At 47.4% G+C, this 22,490-nt stretch overlaps 1 protein-coding gene across 6 annotated transcripts in view; it reads left to right on the top strand.

Moving 5' to 3' along the window:
• The first annotated feature begins 5,348 nt into the window (after nucleotides 1-5,348).
• Nucleotides 5,349-22,490, top strand: part of MECOM (MDS1 and EVI1 complex locus) — a 343,256-nt gene continuing 326,114 nt past the window's right edge. The window contains exon 1 of one of the 6 annotated variants that reach the window (XM_062603153.1): nucleotides 5,349-5,601. In XM_062603153.1, coding sequence (XP_062459137.1) covers nucleotides 5,565-5,601 — 37 coding nt within the window. In that variant the 5' untranslated portion in view covers nucleotides 5,349-5,564. The remainder of the gene's footprint in view (nucleotides 5,602-22,490) is intronic. The other 5 variants (XM_062603154.1, XM_062603155.1, XM_062603156.1 and 2 more) reach the window with 5 other exon arrangements.

Below are 22,490 nucleotides of genomic sequence, written 5' to 3'. Positions count from 1 at the left end.
AATTCCTCCCCCCTTATGTGTTTCTCTGTGATTTTGATTGTTTCTATTTTTGGTTTTAATAGGCTCTTCACTTTCTGCTGATCTCTGCTGACATTTTTCCCTTTTCATTTGCAGTACTATTAATTCCCCTCTTCAATGTTTTGTCTACATTCAGCACATGTTTGGTTTTCTCTAATGGCCTGTAATTACTCCCCCCCCCCCCTTAATTTTTTCAATTACTTGTCCACTGATTCTCCTTTAAGAGCAAGACATACTGGGGGTAGCCTCTTGAGGATGTGACTTTTTTGGCCAGAGCTGGGGTTGTGGGTATCAGTTGTACCTCTCTTTGGTCAATCCTTGACAAGTGTTTTGGTTGCAGTTAGTTGATTTTCAGGTCCTGTGTGCTTGGTGATTCTCCTGCACTGCCATTGTCTAGTGGGAACAGAGGCCATGGCAAACCAAGCTGGCTGTGGGACCTCAAACCAGAGACCTCCAGCTCTTGGCTGTGGTGGAGCTTCTCTCTGTTGCAGGTAGGGAACGGAGGAATGCCAAGACCGAGGGACCAGGGCAAAGGAGGCCAGAACATCTGCAGTGAGGTAGAAAAGCAGATTCACCTCTCTGACGTCCCTGTTTGTCAAACCAACCTCCACCCTGGTCTTCCAATATAGCCTCTAGCCTGGTAATTCCTCCCAGTTTTTGTTTCAGTCTCATTGTGGTGGAAATCCAAGTCTTTCCTACAGGCACCAACAAGATGTACTTCATAGCTGGCATCCCATACCGTTTTCATGGGGAAATGCTTCCAATAGAGTATTTTGCAGGTCTTACTGGTATTCTCTTTGTGGCTCTCAAACCTATGAATGCATTTAATTCTTCCTAGCACTTGTGTTTTCAGTGGTACCTTCACCAGGGATAGGATAATTCCAGGCCTGTGGAAATTTGGAGCCAGCTTTGCTTCGGGAGGGTGTCTGTACGAGGCCACAGACGTGTGTCCCACGAAATCCCACTGTGGGCTAATTTTATTCCTGGCTCCTGACAGCTCCCGGTGTGGGGCGTTCACCCGCGCTCTCACCCTGGACCGGCCCACATGCTGTAGTGTCCCGTCGCTGCCACGAGGGGGCGCCGCAGACCGCAGGGCGCGGGCGCAGGGGCGCGCAGGGGTCGGGGCGAGACTCAGCCTTGGCGGCGGCTGCGACCGCGCGGTTCCGCCAGGCATCACGGCTCTTGTGGCAGGCAAAGCCGGCCTGCGCGGGCGCGCAGTCGTTCGCTGCGGATTTCTCTCCAAAGATGGGTCGAGTAGCGTTACTGGGTTAAAGGGGGCGGTGGGGAGCCGGGGGGGGGGTAACATTTGCTCCCTCACCTCTGAAGTCGTTTAAAAGCACCGGCACGGGACGCAAACGGAGGCTTTGTGCAGGCGTGTGCGCGGAGCACCGTGCAAAAGAAACACACACCACCCCCCCCCCCTTCCCCCCAGCCAAACCCCAAGTGGTCAAACCAGGTTTGTTAAGGAATCCGGTAAGTTATAGGAAGCAAAATTAAATGTCTGGTGCTTACACGACGGCATGTTTTACAAGGGAGAAGGAAACTGTGCAGAAAATGCATGGGCTTTTATTATTGGTTTTCATTGCCTGTATTGTGGTGGATGCTTTATGCTACGGAGAGCAAGTTTAATTGAACCAGATCGCTGATTTCATATAGCAGGGGGCATGAGGTGGGGGGGTTGTTTTGTTTTCGGAGTTAACCGTTTCGGGGACTAGAGGCAGGCAGGACAGAGCTCCGCAGCCTCCAAGTTTCGAGCCAGCAAATAAAAACACATTACATAAACACAAACACTGAGCCCGGTTATTAAAGCCTCAGTCTCTCTATTATTTTCCCTTGTACTTGGTGCCTTTTTTCTTTTTCTTTTTTTTTTCTTTAATCACATCTGTCGTTCCCAGCCTTTCCCAGGAGTGCTGAGCAAAGCGACAGCTTCCATGTGACCACCTAGCACAGGAGGAATTTTCTGCTGGGAAACTTGGGAGCAGTTTTCTCCTTTCCTTTCCTTTCGAGAGCTCGGAAAAGAAAATATGCATCTTCCCTGTCATTAAAGTCTCTGCATTTGTCCTCAGACTTCTCGGGTTTATCCAAACTTTCATGCTTGTGTGTGTATCGCCCCCGCCCCCCTTTCCGTGCATTTGTAAAGTAGCCCCATCTAGCAATGATAAATATCCCTGTTGATCACTTGATTGATTACCTCTCGGAAAGGTCACGCGGGCTTGCAGTAATTTCCTTTTGCCTAAGGCTCCCTTTTCACTTTTACTCCCGCACGACAGCTCCGAGTATACAGGATCTTTATTTTTTGATTTTTAACCCCTAAAGAGCTCCCCGAAAACAATGCGTTGGTGAGAAGCGGGAGGGGAATCAGCCGGCGGGGCCGCGCTGCCCCAGCCCTCACCGCGCTCTCGGGGCGGGTCGGGGAGGCAGAGCCGCCCTCCCCTGCTCTCCCGCGGGCTCAGAATTCGGATTTAAACAACCAGACAAGCTATTAATTTACCCATGCTACCCAGGGTCCTGAACCCAATTAATTTCTAATAATTACAGCCCAAGGGGGCTGGAGAGATCCCTCTGCCTCCTTCCAGCCTCGCCACTCCGCGGCACCGAGGTCAGCATATCATAATAAAGTGTATATTTGGAGAGTGATCAGCAGAACAGTGAGTTATTGCAGTGAATGAAAATTGTTTCCATTTTGGCTAATTGAGCCCGTGGCTGAAAGCTGGAGTTCTGAGACTAAATAAAGAGAACTGTTTCATTTCGAGGGGGACTGGGAATCCCTGCCTGGCTTTTTGGTCACCCAGCAAGGAGCTTAATTTCTTAACAGTGAACCTGAAATCAAGCGTTGGGTAAACAGTATTAATAATTGCATTACAATGATTAAATTAATCTTACTGGTAGCTAGGAGAATATAGATTGAGGTTGAATAGCACGATGTAAAGTTCACTGCACAAAGACAATAGCACAACAAATACCTCGATGAAGAATTCCAACTTTTCTCCAAGTAGGCTGCTGGGCTCATTCGATTATAATGTAAGGAAGGGAAAATTTCCTGTTACGGGGAATGCACTGAAACCTGTGTGTGAAGGGGGGGCGTTTGGTCTCCCAGCTTATGTTAGAAGTAGGTTTAATTCCGCCCCTCCGTCCAGAAAAGGAAAACAAAACAAACGAACAACAACAAAAAAAACCCACAACGAAGCAAACCCCCAGATTTAAATATTTCTTTCGGGCCGCGGATGTGCTTCAGGCGCGCCCGCAGCCGCGCAGCCCCACAGCCCCGCGGCCGGCCGTGTCCCGCCCGGGAGGCAGCGGGGGTCGCCGGCGTAGAGGAGCCTCCCCGCTCAAACGAAACGGATATCCTGGGATGCTCGCGGGGACCTTTCGCGCAGGGGGGAGAGCCGGCGGGGCCGCGGCACCTGCCGGGCTCCCGGGGCGGGCGGGCAGGTGGCCGTGACGGGCGGGCGCCGCCGGGGTCAGTGCTGCCCGCCCGGGAAACCCATATCTGCGAGCCCGGCCCGGCAGCGGGGTTCCCACGCGTGTTCCCCGCCGCGCCGGTCGCGGCTGCCCACGGGGGAGGACTCGCACCCGGGCGGCGGCTTTGTCGAGGTCTCCGTTTAAACCGGGGAGCGGGGGGAGTTTTGCCCAGTTCACGGTTGTTTTCTGTTCTCCCCCCAAGCGAACCGGCGCCGCGGGTTAACGAGGAGGGGTGATTTGGGGACACCCCGATGCAGCCCCGCAAGGAGAGAGACGCTGCCTGCGAGCAAGGGCTGGGGTCTGTAGTGCCCGTTCCCCGAGGGCAGCTCCGGCCCTGCGTCCGCCCGGGACAGCCCCTGCTGCGCACCCTGAGGGGTGCGGACGGTCTGCGGCCGGGGGAGGCCCAGCTCCACGCGTGTGCAAGGCCGCGCAGCGCCCTGCCAGCCTGCCCCTCCTGCTCGGGGGGGGGGTGTGGGGGGTGAGGTGTACCCCTGCCCGGCGGCGGGGAGCTGCGGGGTGGGCGCGGGGCAGCTGCTGGGCCTCGAAAAAAATAAGAAACCCAATGTGCAACTGAAACATAACGATGGGGATCAAGGACGGCTCCGCAGAGCCGGTTCAAGTGCTTGCGCCTGTCTGCCGGGCGATGGGGGAGCAGCCGGCAGCCGCCGTGCCCCCGCTTCACCCCTCCAGTGCGGGCACTGTCACCGGTGGGGTGCGGGGGACGCTGGGCGAGGGGGGGCGCCGCGGGCTGCCCCGATCAGCAGCACCGGCAGCCGGGGGGGGGGGAGTGTTTGTTGGGGTGGGGAGTGTGAAGGGGGAAGGGGCGATGCTGAGGATTTTATTAAAACAAAAAGTTGAGCAGTGTGTATGTACTGGCGCAGCCCCGAGTCTGAAAGATTGTAATTTTCTTTTATGGTGTCTGGCAGGATTTGCAACAGATATTAATGGGAACATAAATAGCGCATGGAAGGTATTGAACAAAACTGTTTAATGCAAGGAGGTTGTACCAGAGGAAAATCTATATGTAGTTTGGATTGATTCATATCTCGGACACAGCCATCCCCTAAAGGAGCTCCCAATTTCTTCGCGCTCCCTCTTTGATTGGCAAACCCTGTAATTAAAACAGATTAGAGCTGTGGGTTCACTGTTTTAAAAGCGCCTTTTTTCTTTCTTCTGCCCAAATGGTGGCGGCTGAAAGGAGTTCAAGGTGAGGAAAAAGTGTGTGCACTGGGCAAGGGGGCATACGTAGTAAAACATGTCAGTAAGTTGTGTCTCTCGCTATATACGCAGAGACCTACGCTAATTGCGGCAGGGTGAGAATAAACCATTTAAACGTTGCGAAGACGCCAGGAGAACGTTAAGGTCACACACACACATATATATATGTATATAAAAGTAAAAAAAAAAAAAAAACAATGCAGGAAAAGCTAAAAAAGAAGGAAAAGGTAAAAAAAGAGCAAAAGATAAAGAAAAAAGAAAAGATAAAAATAAGAAAATAAGTAAAAGTATTTTAAAAAAAGTAAAAATAAAAAGGAAAAAAATATAAAAAGGATTAAACCAAAGTAAAAAATAGAAAACAGAAAAAGGTAAAAGAGTAAAAAATGGAAAAAATAGGAAAAAAAAAAAGGAAAAATAAGGTAAAGGAGAAAGGTAAACCACAGGCGGAAGAGGTGAAGGAGAGGTGTCCCTCCTCGCCCCCCAGCCCCTGCCCCGCTGTGTCCGGCTGCGCAGGCAGCGCAGCGGCAGCCCCTGGGCCCCTGCCCGCCCGGCCCGGCCCGGCCCGGCCCGTCCCGGGCCCGCTGTCGGGTCTCCCCCGGCGGTGATGGATCGCTGCAAACTTTTTTTTGGCGGCGCTGAAATGTTGAAGAGCGGGGGGGAGCCGCCCGTGCGCATGTGCGAAGGTGTCCGAACTGACAATGCTGGAGAGATAGCGAGCCGGGATTGAGAGAAAGGGAGAGTGTGTGTGCGGGAGAGGGAGAGGAGAGCGGGAGAGGGGAGCGAAAACGGAGGAAAAGCTCCGGGAGGAGAAAAAAAAATAAAGCCCCCCCCAACCGCACGCCAGCATCGGCCGCGGGACGGGCAGCATGCGATCCAAGGGCCGGGCGAGGAAGCTGGCCGCAAGTAGGTGCAATACCCCTTTCTCTTGGCTTTTCACCCTCCCTCTCTGCCATGTTGCACAGACATGTCTGATGCGGCGCTGAGCTCGCAGACAACCTGCAGCATCCCCCCTTCCCCACTGCCTGGCCCGGCCCGGCCCGGCCCGGCCCGGCTCGGCTCGGCTCGGCGGGGACCGGGAGGGGGCAGCCGGGGTGGGGGCTGCGGGCGGCCAGCGGGAGGTGGGGAAGGAGTTGAGGAGAAGTTCAGTGGCGAGCGCTGGAAGTTGCTGCCGCTGCCGGGGGCTGGAGTGTGTGTGGGGGGGGTGGTCGGGAAAAGGGGGCTGCGAGTGGCTCCGGGCCCTATAGTGGGCGCTGTCGGCTGTCGGCAGGACCGGGGTGGGTGGGTGCGTGAGTGTGAGTGTGTGTGAGTGTGCGTGTGCGCGGAGGGGCAGCGGCAGCCCGCGGGGCAGGCGGCGAGCCCGGGGCGCAGGTAGCCGATGCGGAGCTACCGGAGACACCACCCCGGCCGCGTGCTTGTGCCAAAATCCACCCCCAAACCGCGCGTGGGAGCGGGCCGTGCGTGGGAGCGGGGCGGGGGGCACCACGCGTGGCCGGGGATGCCCTCCTCGGGAGGGGGGGGCAGGGGGGACTGTCGGAGCGGCTCGCAGCACGCTGGGGTCCCCGCTCTGAGGCGAGGTAAATGCTGTCATTTCAGGCGCTTTTCCAGCACTTTTTATACAGTTTGGCCGCCCGAAGGTCTGTGCTCCGCGAGGCGAGGGCTCGGCCGTCCACACGCAAAGTCCGACTGATTTAATTATTATTATGCTTCCCCATCTGTTTCCCCTTTATGATGGGGAGCTTTGCTTTTAACTGCAGCACTCTTGGGGCTTATATTGTTATTTTCCTTTCTTTTTTTTTGGTATATATATATATATTTTAAAAAGGGAATCAGCAACAAAACTTCGCCAGCTTTCGCGTCCTATTTTAAAAGCAGCTGATGTCTTTATTTTCTTTGACACATCTGGGCAAGTTTCATTTGATATCCATGGCGATGGCAACTCACATTCCCGAGTGAAAAAAAAATGTGGGCAGGCGGAAAAAATAAAAACAACCCCCCCCCCCCCCCCCCCCCAAAAGGTCAGATGAAATGTTGCATAAGTTACGTGAGGTAAAAAGCAGATACTTATTTACTCTTTATTTGTGAAGGGGAAAAAACGTAGAGGAGCCTGGAAAAGGGGAAGCGAAAGATGTCTCCGGATCATCATCAGCTTTTCTGTGAACCTCAACAATAACAGCAGCAACCTGCATTTGATGAGGGGATTTTAAAGCGGATAATCCAGCGCCCACAATTTAAAACCAAATATATTGTTAGATCTCCAGGTTGCCAGCCCTTCTTTGGAGGTAATTACGGGGAAAAAAATTAGTAATTCTCACATCCCCGACAAAATCCGTCAGGTTTCTTTGCCTCTGCCTTGCTTTTCTCGCTGTGCAGCGATGCAGGGCTACTCCTGCTCCTGTTCCCGCTCCTGATCCCGCTCCAGCTGCTGCTCCTCCTCCGCGGGCGAGATCCCACCGTCTGCAAAGTTTCTGCTCTGGGCTCTTGGTGCAGCAGCAGCACTTCCACCCCCCCAACCCCCCCGTCCCAGACAGATGCGTTACATTAAATAATCCTTCGGTTACAATCCGCTCATAAAGGAAATCATATTTAAAAAGCCGGGATATTTTTTTCTCCTGTGTGATTCTTTCCCCCCCCCGAAGAGCGTCTCACTTCCACGGCAAGTGGAAGGAGGGTTGGAGGCGATCCTTGTAATTTAGTTGTTCGAGAGGAAAAGTTTTTAGCTTTTCAGTTCTTTCTGGCTGGGTTGGGAATAGAAAAGAGTTTGTAGCCTTCACCCTCCTCCGTGGAGAGCAGGGTAGGTCGGGACCAAGCGCGCTTCTGGTGTAATTTCGCTTTTACTGCTTCGTGCGTGAAACAAAAATCGTCCCGATGGCGCGGCTGTCGCTGATACGCGGGGAAGGTTTTTTACTCTTCATTGAGGGAGAATCCGTGAAGCGTGCATGTTCTTGACCTCAGTGTAAAATTGATAAAAAACAATTTGGAGGCTTTGCCCCCCCCCCCAAGAAAAAAATAAAAAGGAAAAATAAAAATAATAGAAGAAGAAACAAGCAAAGCCACGCGGGGAGTAGCTGGTGAATTTTCAAATGTCAAACTGTAAAAATAAGAGGAAAAACCACGCTGAAGGCTTTGTCCCCGCCACGCTTTCGGGTGGCAGCTGGTGGGGTGCGGACCCTGACGGGGTGCAGGCCTGGGGTGCGGGCCCGGCCGCCCACATCGCTCTGCACCTGCGCGGGCATCCCCGCTCCGCGCTTGCTCAGCGCCTCGGCCCCGGGGCAGCTGCTTTTCCACTCGGGTAGGTTTGTGCCCGCCTGGTGGAACCGTATCCCCGAATAACCCCTGGGCTGGGGCAGACCCCAGCCACCCAGCAGCCTCATAAAGAGCCAGGAGGTGATCAGATTAGGGGAACACACGGGAAGAAGGAGGCACTTGTTACTTTTACACTTTATCACCACTTTTTTACAGGCAATTTAGTGCAGCCAAGGTAGATCCAGATCCCTCCAACCATCTGAGATAGTAAAATAACACTTTCCTAAGTTTCAGCAGGTTTTCCTGAGCCTGTAATTTGCTTCAGTCTAGTACTTAAAAGGCTTGATTGAAAAACAGAGCTGGCAAGTTTATTTGCCTGTTTAAGACTCTGTGCGGGAATTTGTTTTCGAGCCGGGAAATGTTTGCCGTGTCCGGGCTCCCGGCCCTCTCCGCGAGGCGGTTTCTTTGCCACCGCTTTACCCTCGCCTCTGCCTCTCGCCGCCGGCACCGCGGGTCCGTAACACCCCCCGCCGGGGGGCAGCGGGGCTGCCGGCGGCGGCGCGCAGCCAGCCCCGGGACACCAACACCGGCCCGGCCCGGCCCGGCCTGGCGGCACCCGTCGCGCAGCGCCGTCCCCGGGTGGCTCCTGCGTGGCGGGTGCGGGCACAGGGGCTGCGTGGTCGGGCGAGACAATCCCATTATACGCCGGGCACATTTTCACCCCGCTGCTCATTAACCCTTCTTAGGGGGGAGAGCGCGCGTGTGGCTTCTCGCTTCTTTCCTTCTGCTTTCTCTTTCTCTCTCTTTTTTCTTTTTTTTTTTTCTTTTCCTTCCTTCCTTCCTTCCTTCCTTCCTTCCTTCCTTCCTTCCTTCCTTCCTTCCTTCCTTCCTTCCTTCCTTCCTTCCTTCCTTCCTTCCTTCCTTCCTTCCTTCCTTCCTTCCTTCCTTCCTTCCTTCCTTCCTTCCTTCCTTCCTTCCTTCCTTCCTTCCTTCCTTCCTTCCTTCCTTCCTTCCTTCCTTCCTTCCTTCCTTCCTTCCTTCCTTCCTTCCTTCCTTCCTTCCTTCCTTCCTTCCTTCCTTCCTTCCTTCCTTCCTTCCTTCCTTTCCTTTTCCTTTCCTTTCCTTTCCTCCTTTCCCTCCCTTCCCTCCCTTCCTTTTATGTCTTTTCTTTCTTCTTCCCCTTCCTTCCATCCTGGTTCCCTTTCTTTTCTTCCACCTCTTTCTTGTCTCTCTGTCTCTGGTTCTCCTCGTCTCCCACCATCTCTTACTCGGGGCCACCTTTATGGCACTGCGCAGGCGATGCCACGTGGGGCTGAACCCAGGTCTGAGCCTGCTGTGACTCTGGGCTGCTCCTCGGCCACCCCGGGGCTGGCCACGGTGCGGGGCAGAGAAAGGACACAAAGGAAAGGGATGGTCCGAACGGCGAGCTCGTTATTAATACAGACCTGCTTGTAAATGAAAAATGTAACCCTTGTTAATTAATGCTGTTTACATGGGTTACAAGAAACTTAAGAAATGTTTCTACAAAGGGGAAGGAACTGTTTACAAAACTCTTTCAAAAGTGTGACATATTGCTGCAGTTCCAGCACTAAAAAGCCAAACACACTTACACGCCTTTGAAGTTGGCTGGCTGAGGCAACATTATTTGACTCGGATTCAGATATTGCTTGTGGGTATAACTAATGGCTTTTACCTAGTTAGTGGGCTGGGAGGGGCGAGGGCCTGGGCGCCGTGGCCATTGGGTCCCTCCAGAGAGCTGGGGCTGGCTCTCCGCCAGCTCTGTACAATGTCAACATTGAATATTTGAATTCCCAGACTCTATTTAACAACTTTCTAAATAAATAAACTCATTGTGTGTCTGTGTTTAAAATTATTTCACCTCTGTCATGAAAGCTACAGCATCTCATTACACCGGCCTCTCCGGCTGCTTTTCCCCCTTTTCTGTCCTAACAAACACAAACGTAGCTGAGCACTAATTTTTTCTTTCCCCTGCCTCAAATCTCTCCTTCTCTCCCCTTTTCACTCTCTGTCTTCTTGGGAAGCACGAGTGGAAGCTGCCTGCACATCCCATGATGTCATTGGGATGGCTCTGTGCACCCTGCTATCTAATCAGAACTAAAACCAAAGCCAGGTTCACCAACTCGGTTAAATATTAATCATTTCTAAAAGGAGGCCCCTGTGAGTGCCATTGCTGTGGCGGTGCCCTGTACATACTCAATCATTTTGGCTGCTGTACCACAGGCAGGCTCCAGGGACAGCTTTCATTGTTGTTGCCATAAATGGCTATTAGTGTTCATATTCACCTATTCATGGAGTTATTTGAGTGCACGTAAGTGTGCATGTGTCTGTGCTTCTGTATGTGTGTACATATGTGTGCATTTGTAACATAGCTTTCTGTTTATGCCCTGGAGATACATATACTTGTATGCGTGTGTGTATATATGTATATGTATAAAATAATGATATATGTGTGTGCACACACAGAGAGAAACGCAGGTAACTACATTTGATGCCTGCAATCACAATTAATATATGTGCTGGTTTAGAGTGGGGTTGTGATATGTGTAGGCTCCTGGGGTGCTTGCAGCCTGTGCACCTATGTTTGAGCATTTGCACAGGCTCTTACATGTTGTGGGCGCATACAGACAACACAGAATTGGTAAACAGGAGCCTGTATATTGTAGCTCTGTGTACTTCTGTGCTGGGAGTATTCGTTGTAAAATGTTTATTGGCTCCACATGTAAGTAAAGGTATTTGGCCAGAGAAGGAATTTCTGGCTGTCCTGGGGAGAACAGCTCCCTGATAAAGCTGCCTCAGTTGCTGAGGAAGAAAGTGGGATGAATTTTCTGCTAGGACAGTTACATGATGCAGAAGGATAAAGGAAAGCAATCGTGACAGCTCCAACTCAGGCTGGATGAGGAAAGGGCAGTAGGAAGTAGGTGGAGTTTTATAGATCTCAGGTAATGAAGCCTTGCCCACAGAAATTGCCTTGCTTTGCAGTAAACCACTTTCTCAACAAACGTACTTTAACTCTGGAAGGGTTTGTTCAGACACTTAGATTTCTGACCAAGAATTCATGATATTTGTTTATTTAAAATCTAACTAGGTTTGCGGTCATTTTTGGAGCAACTTGGTGCTCTTTTGCCGTAATTTAATACAATCAGTTTTGCATCACTTCAGTCTAATCAGACAAGGAGTGGTTTATGAAGAGCAGGAGGTTTAATCCCACATGGTTTTAAAACTAGCAGATACAGTGTTACCCAGTAGACAGAGCTAGAACTGGGCAAATTTGTATCACAGGTGTCCCTGCTGAGCTCAGGGGTGCCCTGTCCCTGTGTTTAAGGGCAAAGGAAAGCCGGCAAACTGTGAAGATGGGAAGCAGGAGTAGGGTGCGCACACTGAGATTAGGATACAAAGAAGGGGGCCTGGGGTCACAGAAGTTTGATTGCTGCTCTGGTGGCTTTTCACTGGGTTGCTGCCGTGTTCATGCGCAACTGGTTACTGCTGCAGCTCTTAATACACAGACTAGGAGCCAGACAAGACCAGTATAGATCATAATATGAACCACTACGCATCAGAAAGCACCTCCAGGCCTCCTTAGCTTCAGGGCCTGATGGAGGGAGGTGTTTGCTGGTAGATAAGCTCAGCTAGGAAACAGTGAGGTGGGGAAGAGGATGGAGAAGCTAAAGAGAAGTGCATGTTGTAATGGCCAGGACTTCATCTCTTTGCATTGGCATTTTATACCAAAAAAAGTGCTCAGGGTATAATAATTCTTTGACTTTATGTTCCCTCCCCCTTGTTTGCATTTCCAGGCTATAGCGAGGCATTGCCTTCTCCAGTGCTGCTGGAAGAAAAGGCAGGCACAGAGCCATCTGGGAGGAGAGAAACTAGCCTGAGTATAATATTGTATTTGGTGCTAAATATGTAACAAAGAGAAAGAAATGTGAGCTAATCCAGCAATAGGAGTTGGGAAGTGAAATACAATTCATTTTATTTCAGGGTTTAATATTGTGGTCTGTTTCAGTGAAGCATTATCTTTTAAACTAGGATATATGCAATGACATAAAACCCCACTACCTTAAGGGAATATCAAAGTTTGATCTCCAAATAAAGGAAATTCAAAGTTAAGGCTGAAATGTACCACATGGCCTCCAAGTCCTAGGAACAACAGGAGGCAAGGAAGTAGCTAAAGGTACAGGCTGCACTTTAAAACGAGTCCAGCAACTATGAAGCTGCCAGTGCTTGTTGCAGACACACAACACGGTTTGAGCTGGAATTTGTACTAACTAGAGAAAGGCTGGCTTAACAAGATCTGCAGCGATCTTGAGTCTTTTTGGAAATCCTGGCTGATCAGTGATGAGCATGAGTTTTGCAGTGGAAGGATTACAGGTCTGGGCTTAATTTATACAATAGAAACACTCCGTCCCCTTCGGCACCAACAGCTTTTGTTTAGAAAATCTTATATTGGAGCAAAATTTTGGTTCAGAAAAGAGATATACCCAAGTTACAGTTCTGTTCCTTTCCTGAGGAACTGCTCATATGTCTGAATGGGTGCACTACTTTTTAGCCCTGTTTCAACTAAATTTAAATTGCCTGTAAAATAATCTGCAGAATGGAAACTGCCACACAACCGTAGCCCTTGCTCCCTGACCCAAACCCATATTCCATTGCAAAGCAGTGCACTGCTCTGTTTCGTGATTACAGTAAGTTAGAAACCAGAAGAGCAAGACTTCTATGAATAGGTTATTTTTGGCAATTGCATCACCAATTATGTATAAAATTTCAAAAAAATATGAGTTCTGCCAGTTTGATCTCTGAGAGGGCTACAGAAAATGAAAGCTTTGAGACTGCTGTAACATCATACTATTTTGTCTATTAGATATCATTAGATTACCAGAATACTGAAACCTTCATATCAACCAATCTAACAAAAATTTCCCAGGTGGTTTAAATTAAAAAATTAGCCATAAATATATTTTGTATAATGCAATTTATTATGGATGTTTATTGTGTGCAGTGGGAAAATGTTTGGTTTCGGATGATCTTACTGTATAACATGTGCCCTACTGAATCTGTTTATACTGCAGCAGCCTGCAAAGGCCCCAGCCTAATTCTGAGACTGGCTGGGCTACACGCTTCGAAAGCCACAGGAAGGCAGAGCCCTTCCCCTGGAAAGCCAAAGGGGCAACAGCAACTTGTATGGGACATGTGCAACAGAAAAACTTCGCAGTGGGGGAGGAGATGAATGGTAGAGAAAACTGAAGGATGGTTCATGGCAATGTTGTTTACTAGGGAAAATGGGATTAAAATGATACTGGCTCCCAGGTGGTCCTGTTATACTGGGATGGGGGCTCACCTGTGGCCAAGGAATATTTTGCCTTCCACATCCCGTGTTATTCAAGCCTTCTCTTATTTCAGCTGGGTTTGGTGAGTGGGTCTCTGTATTCATATCCACCCATGACTCCAGATTTGCCCTTCTGCAGCAGAGAGGGGACTACCCTAGCCCTAGGGACCTGGGGGTCCCTGTGACAGACACATCCACCCTCCTCTGGGATGCTGTGACAGGGAGCTGATGGTTTCAGAGAAACATCTCCTGCCCCCTCTCCTGTTCTTTTGCACAAAGTCTGTGTGCTGGCAAGGGTGAAACCGTTTCTCAATTTGAAAAAGTCTCCTCAAATCCTCCCTCCCCCAGGCTCCTTCACACATGTATTAACACCAAACTGGCAAAGCCAATGGAAAAGAATTTTGCATTCTGGCAGCAGAGCTGGCTCAGTGCTTGCTGCGGGCCTTATCCCAAACCCACCAGAGCTGAAGAAGCTCGTACCGACTTCAGTGGGCTTTGGATCAGGTCTGGACGGGAGGAATCCTCTTCCCTTCATTCTCGGGGGGGTGCGGATGTGTGTGGTTATCAGCAGCTTTTGCTCTCTGGTGTGTCCCAACATGCAATATTGTAACAGATACCTAGATTTACATCAGTGTAAGTGAATTAGGTTGGGCCTATAATCTGGCCTCATTTAAGAGTCATTTTAGCCATTATGATGAAATACGAACACTGCTGATGGGGGAACTGCGGTGACTTTGCATACTTGTTTTCTGCTGTGCCCCATCCATTCCCTGTGCTCTCTGTCTCTCCCATGGGTCGAGGACTGCTGGGGGCTGTGGCAGGCTCTCAGGGGGTATGCAAGGGGTCCAGCACCCCTGACTTCCACTGCAGAGCTGAGTCTCAAGGGCTGTACTTCTCCAAATAGCCTGAGTTTATGCCTTCTAAACAAATAGCTTTTCTGTTGAAAGTGCCTGATGCCTGTAGTACCATTTAATGCCTCCCCATTTCATCTCAGACTAACAGAAGGTATGTGAGAGACAAGCACTGACTGCTGGAAAAAAATCACCCCAAACATGCCTAAAATGCAGCTTGAGTCACTGGTGGTGCTTATATTTTTGATTTAAAAACCATTTAACATTTCCAACATTTGACAGAAATGATTAACCTTTCCCTCCTGAAAACTCTTTGTGATTTGAACTTACTGTGGCATGTTTTATTTACTTGCACCTTGGTGAGGAATTAAGCAATGCTTTTTGTGAGTTTTAATTTTTCCCATTCTCTTTGTGGCTCCCTATAAAGGAAGAAAAGGAAATGTTGTCTGAAAGAATTTTGAAGTGATGTTTCTATTTTACTTTTTTTTAAGCTCTTGATGTATTTTTGGCTGCAGGGACTGGCATGAAGTATTGGTCTAAGAATACACAGCATCAAAAAGCAAAGGGATATCGGCTGTATCTGAATTAACAGCACTACTTTATACTTTTTCCTTGTTACTGTATCATGATAATGGTAATTCACAGTGGTAATGAAGACTCGTTAATTGTAAAAGGTAAACAGTACTATGTATTTGTCCTGATTCTTTCAGTTCCTATAGTAAGCAATACCCCAGTAGTCACTGGCTGCCTGAGTAAGAGCTATTAATCATTTATGCTCTGCCTGGATAATCACCATCCTGGAGTTTATGGTACCTGGTGTGATGGAAGATACCAGATAAAGCCAAGGTAACTGAGAAATGAAGAAATGATGCACTAGGTCACTTCAGATGCAGATCAGAGAGATCTGGGGGAATAAAACCATGTGGTGTCTTTAGTATCAGTGACCAGGCTCAGAATGAGAGAAAAGGTGACATTATCTGTACTGAACCAAAGTCGTGAGTGAAAACAGAAGCAAGACTGTGCCAGAAGGGGTGAAACAAAGTTAGAATCAGGATGGGAGGATGCAGCAAAGCTTCCCAACTGGGGCTTTCACCATGCAACGTGCTGAAGGATCAGCCGTGGACCAAAACCAGATGATTTATTTCCAACCTGACATTATTATTTATTATGACTTGAATTAAAGCAGCAACTGCAGAACCCAGCCAGGAGTGGATGCCTGTTGTGCTGAGCTTTGTGCAAACATGGGCAGTTCACACAGAGCTTAGTCCCTAAGAAATGCAGATTAAACATGAAGCCTGCTGCCCTATGTATGAAATTGCAGCATCATTGGAGGCAGTAATAAAATCCTGAGGAGAAATGGATGCTTTAAGGAAAATTCATGTAGTAGGGACTGTGGAGTGCTAGGCTTTCCGCTAACACATGGGTGGATGTGCTTCAGCTTTAATCCCATCAGTCCTCTCCCTCTGCCAGCAAATGGTCCCCCTGGCTCCATTTTAGACAACCCTATTATTTTTGGCTGTGTCTGTAACCTTGGGTGATCAAGCCACATTAAGATATGAGTATCCTTGCAGCATCACCCACTTGCTTTCAAAGAAAACAGCTCTGAAGGAAGAGGGCAATACCGGCAGATAATCCAGCCCTATAAAATCCCTGGGTTGTGGTTCCAGCCTGCTTTCCACCCAGGCGCTGCAAGAAGGACATGAGCAGTGTGGTTGGCAAATGCCAGCAACCAAAAAGTCCCCCAAGCCTGTAAGGGTTATTAGGATTCTTTTAAAGTCTGTGCCAATAAAAAGGGTCCATGCAACCTCTGAGTGAGGCTTCATAAACTCATTTTTATGTTTGGATAATTTAGAGCCAAACCGTCACGGAGTTCACATAGAGAAATACCTCATGGAGCATCACAAACTGCAAAGAAAATATATTGGGGAAAGAGAAGGCTGATAATTTTATGGCTTTCCTTGAAGCTAGGCAGTAAAATGGGCTTGAATTTAGCCATTTCTTAACTTCTGATTGCAATTTTGTTACCAATGCAACCAGTTTAGATATAGTGTTTTGTAAATAGGAAGGAATGTTGGAAACCAGGGTGCTATGGCTTTGTGCACAGCACCTGGACCTGCCACAGGAAGCAGTGCCATGCACTCCTGGTTTGCCAAATGTTTGATCTTTGGATCAGACCAGGGCAGGACATGGCAGCAGCAGCACTCAGCTCCGCTGTGAAAAGCCCAGCATGGCTGGGTAGCCCGTGGAAGGAATAGTCCTTTTAAAGCCAACTGTATAGTTTGACATGGGTTCAAGGATGAGCAACATATACTTATTTTTGGAGAGTGAAGGGTTTTTAAATTGAAATACATTTAAGAGCCCTGATTTTTACCAATGAGGTGATCATCGCAATCTGAAGGCTCACTTTCCAAACCAGAGGATATTAAAATTATTTGCCCCTTAACTTTTTGACCAAAATGTGTGTGTGTAAATCCAGATCCAGAATCCCTTCGATGGGATTTACAAGATAAACCTCCACTACGTTTGCTGCTCACACAAATATTTATTTTATACTCATCATGGTTCATCTTTTAAAAATTATTTTACAATGTAATAATTCACACCCACTTCTCTTTGGGAAGTCATTTATAGAAGGAAGATTAAATGTGTCCGGGCATTAGAGGGAGTACTGCTGATACATGCAACAACTCAAAATGTTGAGGGAAGTGATTATGGGTATGGGAGAAGATGCCGTCTTGACCTTGGCGGTTTGTTTATTAGACACTAAATCATGGACATTTTTTCTCCCAGTTATAACTGGTGTAAGGACTCAGATATAACCTCAAAAAGTCCTTTCTTGGGTTTTAAACAGAATTTAGACATCCTTTGTGCTCAGTATTATTTATGCAGCTTGAATGAGAAAAGGGAATGCAGAGATCAATGTGGGAAGGAAAAAACAAAAAAAGAGAAGAAACCAGAGAAAAAAGGAGTATTCATCCAGATGGCTGTATTTCCTTTTCAAAAGGTTTCCCTTCCTGGTGCCACAGAGCAGAAGGAATGAGAAATGTCTTTTTACCCACTTTGTTTATGCATCTTGTGCATATGTCAGCCAGTAACCATCAAACTTGTCCTGCCAGCCTTCGGTATTTCACTGCAAGAAAGGGCTCTCTCTTGCTGGCAGGAGCAAAGGTAGCACTGGAAATCAGGTGGAAGTGATCACACAATGGGCAGGGATGGTTGGGGGACTGGGAGATGGGACATGCCTGATGGATTGCTATCAGACCCCTGAGCAAAAGGAGGGAAACAAATCACCTCTGTTGGCACCTTTCTGTATAGGAATATCAAAGTAATTCAGGACATCCGATTTAAGACTTGACTGGTGTTTTTCAAATACTAAATAGGCCCTGAATATGCTGTTCTCCATGCTTTCCTCTCCCCAGTGCTATACTGTTGTTTTGGTTTTTGTTTTTTTTTTTTTTTTTTAATATATATACATACATGATCTCAGCAAGCTGACACAGCTAAATCACCTCTGTGCATCCTGACTTCCTGCTTAGTCTCCTGTTTCAGAGGCTTGGTGTGAAATAAGGTGCTGGGCTTACTCTTGAGGTCTACATATTTCCCCCTGGTTCCTGCTCTGCAGAAATAGCTGTGCTCTGCAGGTCGGTGAAGATCCAGCTGAAGCTTGAGAGGGCTGGAGGAAGCAGTGTTGCTTTAGGCTCCCTGCCTGCAGAGAGACATATCAGAATTAATAAGTCTGAGCCTGAGCTGATGTCTAACAGCATCGGAGAACGGGCTGGAAGGCTGAACTTCTGCAAAAATGAAAGCAAGGAATTTAGCAGCAGTAAAAAAGAGGGTAAGGAAAGAACAAAAAGGAAAGGAAATAAAAGTGATATGAACGGCTAGAAAAACAGCTGTGTCCAAATATTAACCTCTGCTGCTGTTATTTTGACACTGGACTGAATTAATAGAAGTACATGGCAGAGTTGGAAGAAAGTACTTAATTGCAGAAATTATCTAGATCGTTGAGACACAGAAAATATTTTAGCACAAGACATTTCAAATCTGCAAGTAGCTTGAAGACAGCTTCTGCAGGAGGCTAGCAGGAGAAAGTAAGTTTTACTGGTGGGGGTTTCAGCCAAACTCTCTCACTCTTGGAGTTTCTTATCCCTGTTCTTCTCCAAGATACCTTTACTCCTACCATTGGAGGAGCAGAAGCAGACAGGCCTTTCCCCTGCCGATCAGATGTGGCCTGCCCAGCCATACGTCCTGTCAGCCACAGGAACCACACAGATAGAGCTGGCTTGGAGGGCTTCTTTCCCCCTTAGCACACTAAAGTAATGGCCCTAAAGCACATGGAGCTAAACTGGTGTAAAATCGGTGTAAGAACAGAACTCACTTTGGCAGGGGATGAGCTTGATGTGGCTCTGCTGGCTGTTCGCCCTGGGATCCGTACAGGGTGGGAAGAAAGCAGATGTAGGGCAATCTTCACTCTGTCAAGGCCTTCCCTGGCCTCCAGTGCTTAGAAGTGGAAAATATCTATGGTTCTTTAAGATAAAGGGTTTTCTATACCTTTTGGATTTCTGGATGTTCCTGGGGATTGCATAATTCCATAAGCATCATTTGTTTCAGAGCATAAGATCACAGTGAGACAGCTTGGGCTTTTATTTCTGGGAATATCTTTATAGGCTTATTTTCATGGCTATATAACAACATTATTTTATCTATCCATCTCTCATCCACTTCCTGATATACAGAATTATCAAGACTACCCATCAGTCACTCCTGTGTTTTCTAGCCCTTGATATGATTATCAGTTTTTAGGATATCTTTCCAGTATTGCAGCTCCACTGATCTTGGTAGCTTTTAAAAAATCCTATAATGTCTTTCAAAAACTCTGTTGGGATGTGCAACATCAGCTGAAGAGAAGCAAAAGATTAGACTTGAGATACATCATTACCGGCTTCCTGAGTGCTCCAGTGAGGAAAGGCAGTTAACTGAGTTGTGAGTTTTTTAAGGAAAAAAAAGAGAAAAGAAAAACCAAAAGCTGTGTGGAAGAGCAGGGCATGTGCTTTTATAATTATGAGCTAACGAGCTGGGACTGTGCACCACCTCTGCAGCCTTTCATGTACTTGGGCTGCCCAGCTGATTTCTTCCTGTGGGTGCATCAGGATTTCTCAAGTTTTCAGAAGCTCACCTGGTATGTTTGTGGACCTTACATGCCAGATGGCCTAAGCTATGGTGGGACACAGGGGTATAGGAAGATACAGGAGTGGAGATACAGTACAAAGGGTACAAAGGTACATCCTGCTTCTCCTGAGCTTCACCTCCGTGCAGCTGGTCGGGGAGCTGCTCAGCTGTGCCGCATCATGGTGAAATTGGTCCCTCTGTTTTGGGCTTGTTTGCAAGATAATTACTGAATACGAAGGCTGGCTTTGTCTTGGGTTGAAGGCAAGTTTCTCTCTGCTAGGTATTTTGCTGTTTGTTCTGTAAGACACCATGGAAATTATTGTTGGTGTTTTACACCCTGGTACAGGAGTAGTTGTGTATAGAGCTGTGATTTCAGGTACTGCTCAGCTAGTGGTGGGTTGGGGTCAGGGATGTAATTTGACTTTTGGGCTTTAGCACAGTGTAAAACTGCCTCTTTGCTGCCTTAGTTTCCCCTAGTGCTGCCTGCAGTTGAAGCTGTGTGTGTTTCTAACTCCTCAGTGTAATTGTGTATTGTAACATCAGTCTCAAGTTGTCATCCTAGAACTGGTATCAACAAAATGTGATTCCTTCTGGAATTTGGGCAGAAGCTACAGGAAATGGTCTGATGTTTTCTTCAGAAATACCTAATTTTCCTTCTTCTTCTGCAAAGTTTTCACTTCTTTAGTGCTGTGTCTACTGGCATTGATTTTTTTTTCAGTATTGGTTATAAAATCCCAAAGCAATAGGAGGTGTGCATTTTTCCTTCCCCTATGTGCTTTATTGGAGATCAGCTTGGGGGAACAACAAACCGCTCTGTTGCAAGCACAATCTCCCCATCCACAGCTAAAATGTTATGGGAATATGTGTTGGATGTCAGGTCTTCTTTTACTTTCTGTCACAGCCTTGGGTACCAGTGCCTCCATTGTTTCTTCTTGCAGCCTCATGATTCTCCTATATTCTGTGTGCTCCCCTCTCATTGTATAGGAATACATGCAAAAATGAAAAGGAAAAGAAAATTAATCTCTGGCTGCCGGTTTAGACCACCATGAGTCAGCTGCAGAAGCCAATGCGTCTCTTTAGCTTCATGCTGCCCTGGTCAGTAGTCTGTGAGAAGAGAAATGGGTTTGAGGATGCTTATCGACTGTCTCTTGAAAGCTCAGTGTGCTCTGCAGAAGGAGAGAGCTTTGCCTGTTTTATTTGAAGCAGTGGAAGTGATCAAATTGGACCATCTACTCTGGTTTTGCTTAATGTGTATGAAAAGATGTGCTAATCCTATAAGAGTGTCTGATAAAACCAGCATAGACGGTTAGTTCCACAGCAGCTTTGCTGACCATGGTAGGGTGAGGTGTGTGCTGGAGGCTGTTACTGTTTGAGGAGCATCCTCTGGAGAGGGCAGGAACTGCTGAAAGGGCTCTCCAGCTGCTTGTGCTGCCCTCAGTGCCGGCATGGGGGTAACTCCCATGTTGGTGCTGGTGTTTCCCACATTTATGGGAGCCACAGGCTTTGCAGAACCAGCAGCCACCTCTGGTCTGAGCAATACCAGGAACAGGAACCTGTTGAGTTGTGTAGCGCATGCTAGAGCTCTGGAGTGGTAGGTGATAACTTCTGCTCCTGATGAGTTGAAGATGGCTTTTTTTCCTCCCCCCATGCGCATGTGGAAGGGGACTTAGATGTCTGATGCCTCAGGTGGAACAAACAGGTGATGTTAGAGGAGTATGATAGTGCATGTATACAGGTGAATGTGAGTTGCTATGGGCTCTAACACCTCTTATCTGATTTATCCATAGCCGGAGGTTCAGCATGTGGCATCCATTTGCTGGACTGGTGAAGTCTGTGAAAAACCTGGAAATTAATTTCTGACCAGGCTGAGGCATCATTTGCCATTTAAACTTGTAAATCTGTGTTTATCCAGCACTAGCAGATGTAATGTAAATGAGTTCCTGTGCTCTCTGCTGGTTCACTAATGGCACTTGTTTATAAGTGCTTTATGTTAACAGCTATTTGATGGTGCCCATTAATTTTTTCTAGGTTAATGTTTTTTAATAAAGCGAATGCTAGCCAAAAGCAATAGTAATATGATAAACAAAAAATCCGAATGTTGGGTGAGAAATGTAATGGAGCGAGGGCTGAACTCTGGTGGGAGTTTGGTTTAATCTCAAGGTTAAAAAATGTTATAATTTGGGTTTAAGTAAATTGGCTCTTTAGTCCCAGAGGTCTTGCTCTCATTCTTCTTGTGCCTCCAAAGCTTCCATTAATGCCTATGGGAGTCTTGGGCACACAAGAAATGTGGGTTCAGGTACTAAAGTTACAGATTGGCTTGGACCATAAACCCCTAATCCAAATACCTCCGGCTTTTGAAAGCATTTGCCAATTGGATTTGAATCTGGACACAAACATTGTGGCTTGAGCTCATCTGAGCTCACTTACATCTGTGTAAATCTGTAGTATGGCCCTGATCCAGCAAAGCATGTAAATATGTGCTTAATTTGACTTCAAGGGGACTATTGTGAGCTTAAAGCTAAGCACGCATTTAAGTGCTTTGCTGGACTGAAGTCCAAATACATGGGGGTCAATGAAACGACACCAAATATTGCAGTGTAAGTGAGATATGAAATGAACCAAAATGTTTGTGTTTCTACCTGGAAATTAACACCCTGTTCATATCCTATGTATCCTGCATGAACTTTGTATTTTCATCCATCTGCACATAATGTATTCTTTACAGTAACCTGTCCATTCAATACAGTAAAAAAGAAATATACTTTGAATTTTCCTGCTCTATTACTCATATTTCATGAAATGTGTTCTTATGCCAAGTGTCTGTTTATATATATTTATACATGTTGTTTTTTTATTGGTATTGGCAAGATACAAGAAGAAAAGAAATATTTTTATGGTTAAAAGCTTGTAAACAGTTTTATCTGTCACTTAAAACATTCTTTTTTCCCCCCAAGAATTTACCTGACATGGTCAAATTGCTTCAACTAATTTTCAGTTTTGCCAGTCTGACTATTACGAAAAATATTTGTTAAAGATACAGGTTTGTTTTTAGCTGCAGATACATGTTGAACAGGTTCGCAGTGAAGTGACATGTGAATGAGCCTTTACAATTAACTGCTGAATGCTACTTTTGCATTTTAAATCCCACATTTAGTGATTGCCACGCTACATAAAGCTGTCAATGA

The sequence above is a fragment of the Pezoporus occidentalis genome, unplaced genomic scaffold (genome assembly GCF_034315485.1).
Source record: "Pezoporus occidentalis ecotype Australia unplaced genomic scaffold, CSIRO_AGI_Poc_V1 ctg8, whole genome shotgun sequence".
NCBI lineage: Eukaryota > Metazoa > Chordata > Aves > Psittaciformes > Psittacidae > Pezoporus > Pezoporus occidentalis.
This window is presented reverse-complemented; position numbering and strand designations above follow the sequence as displayed.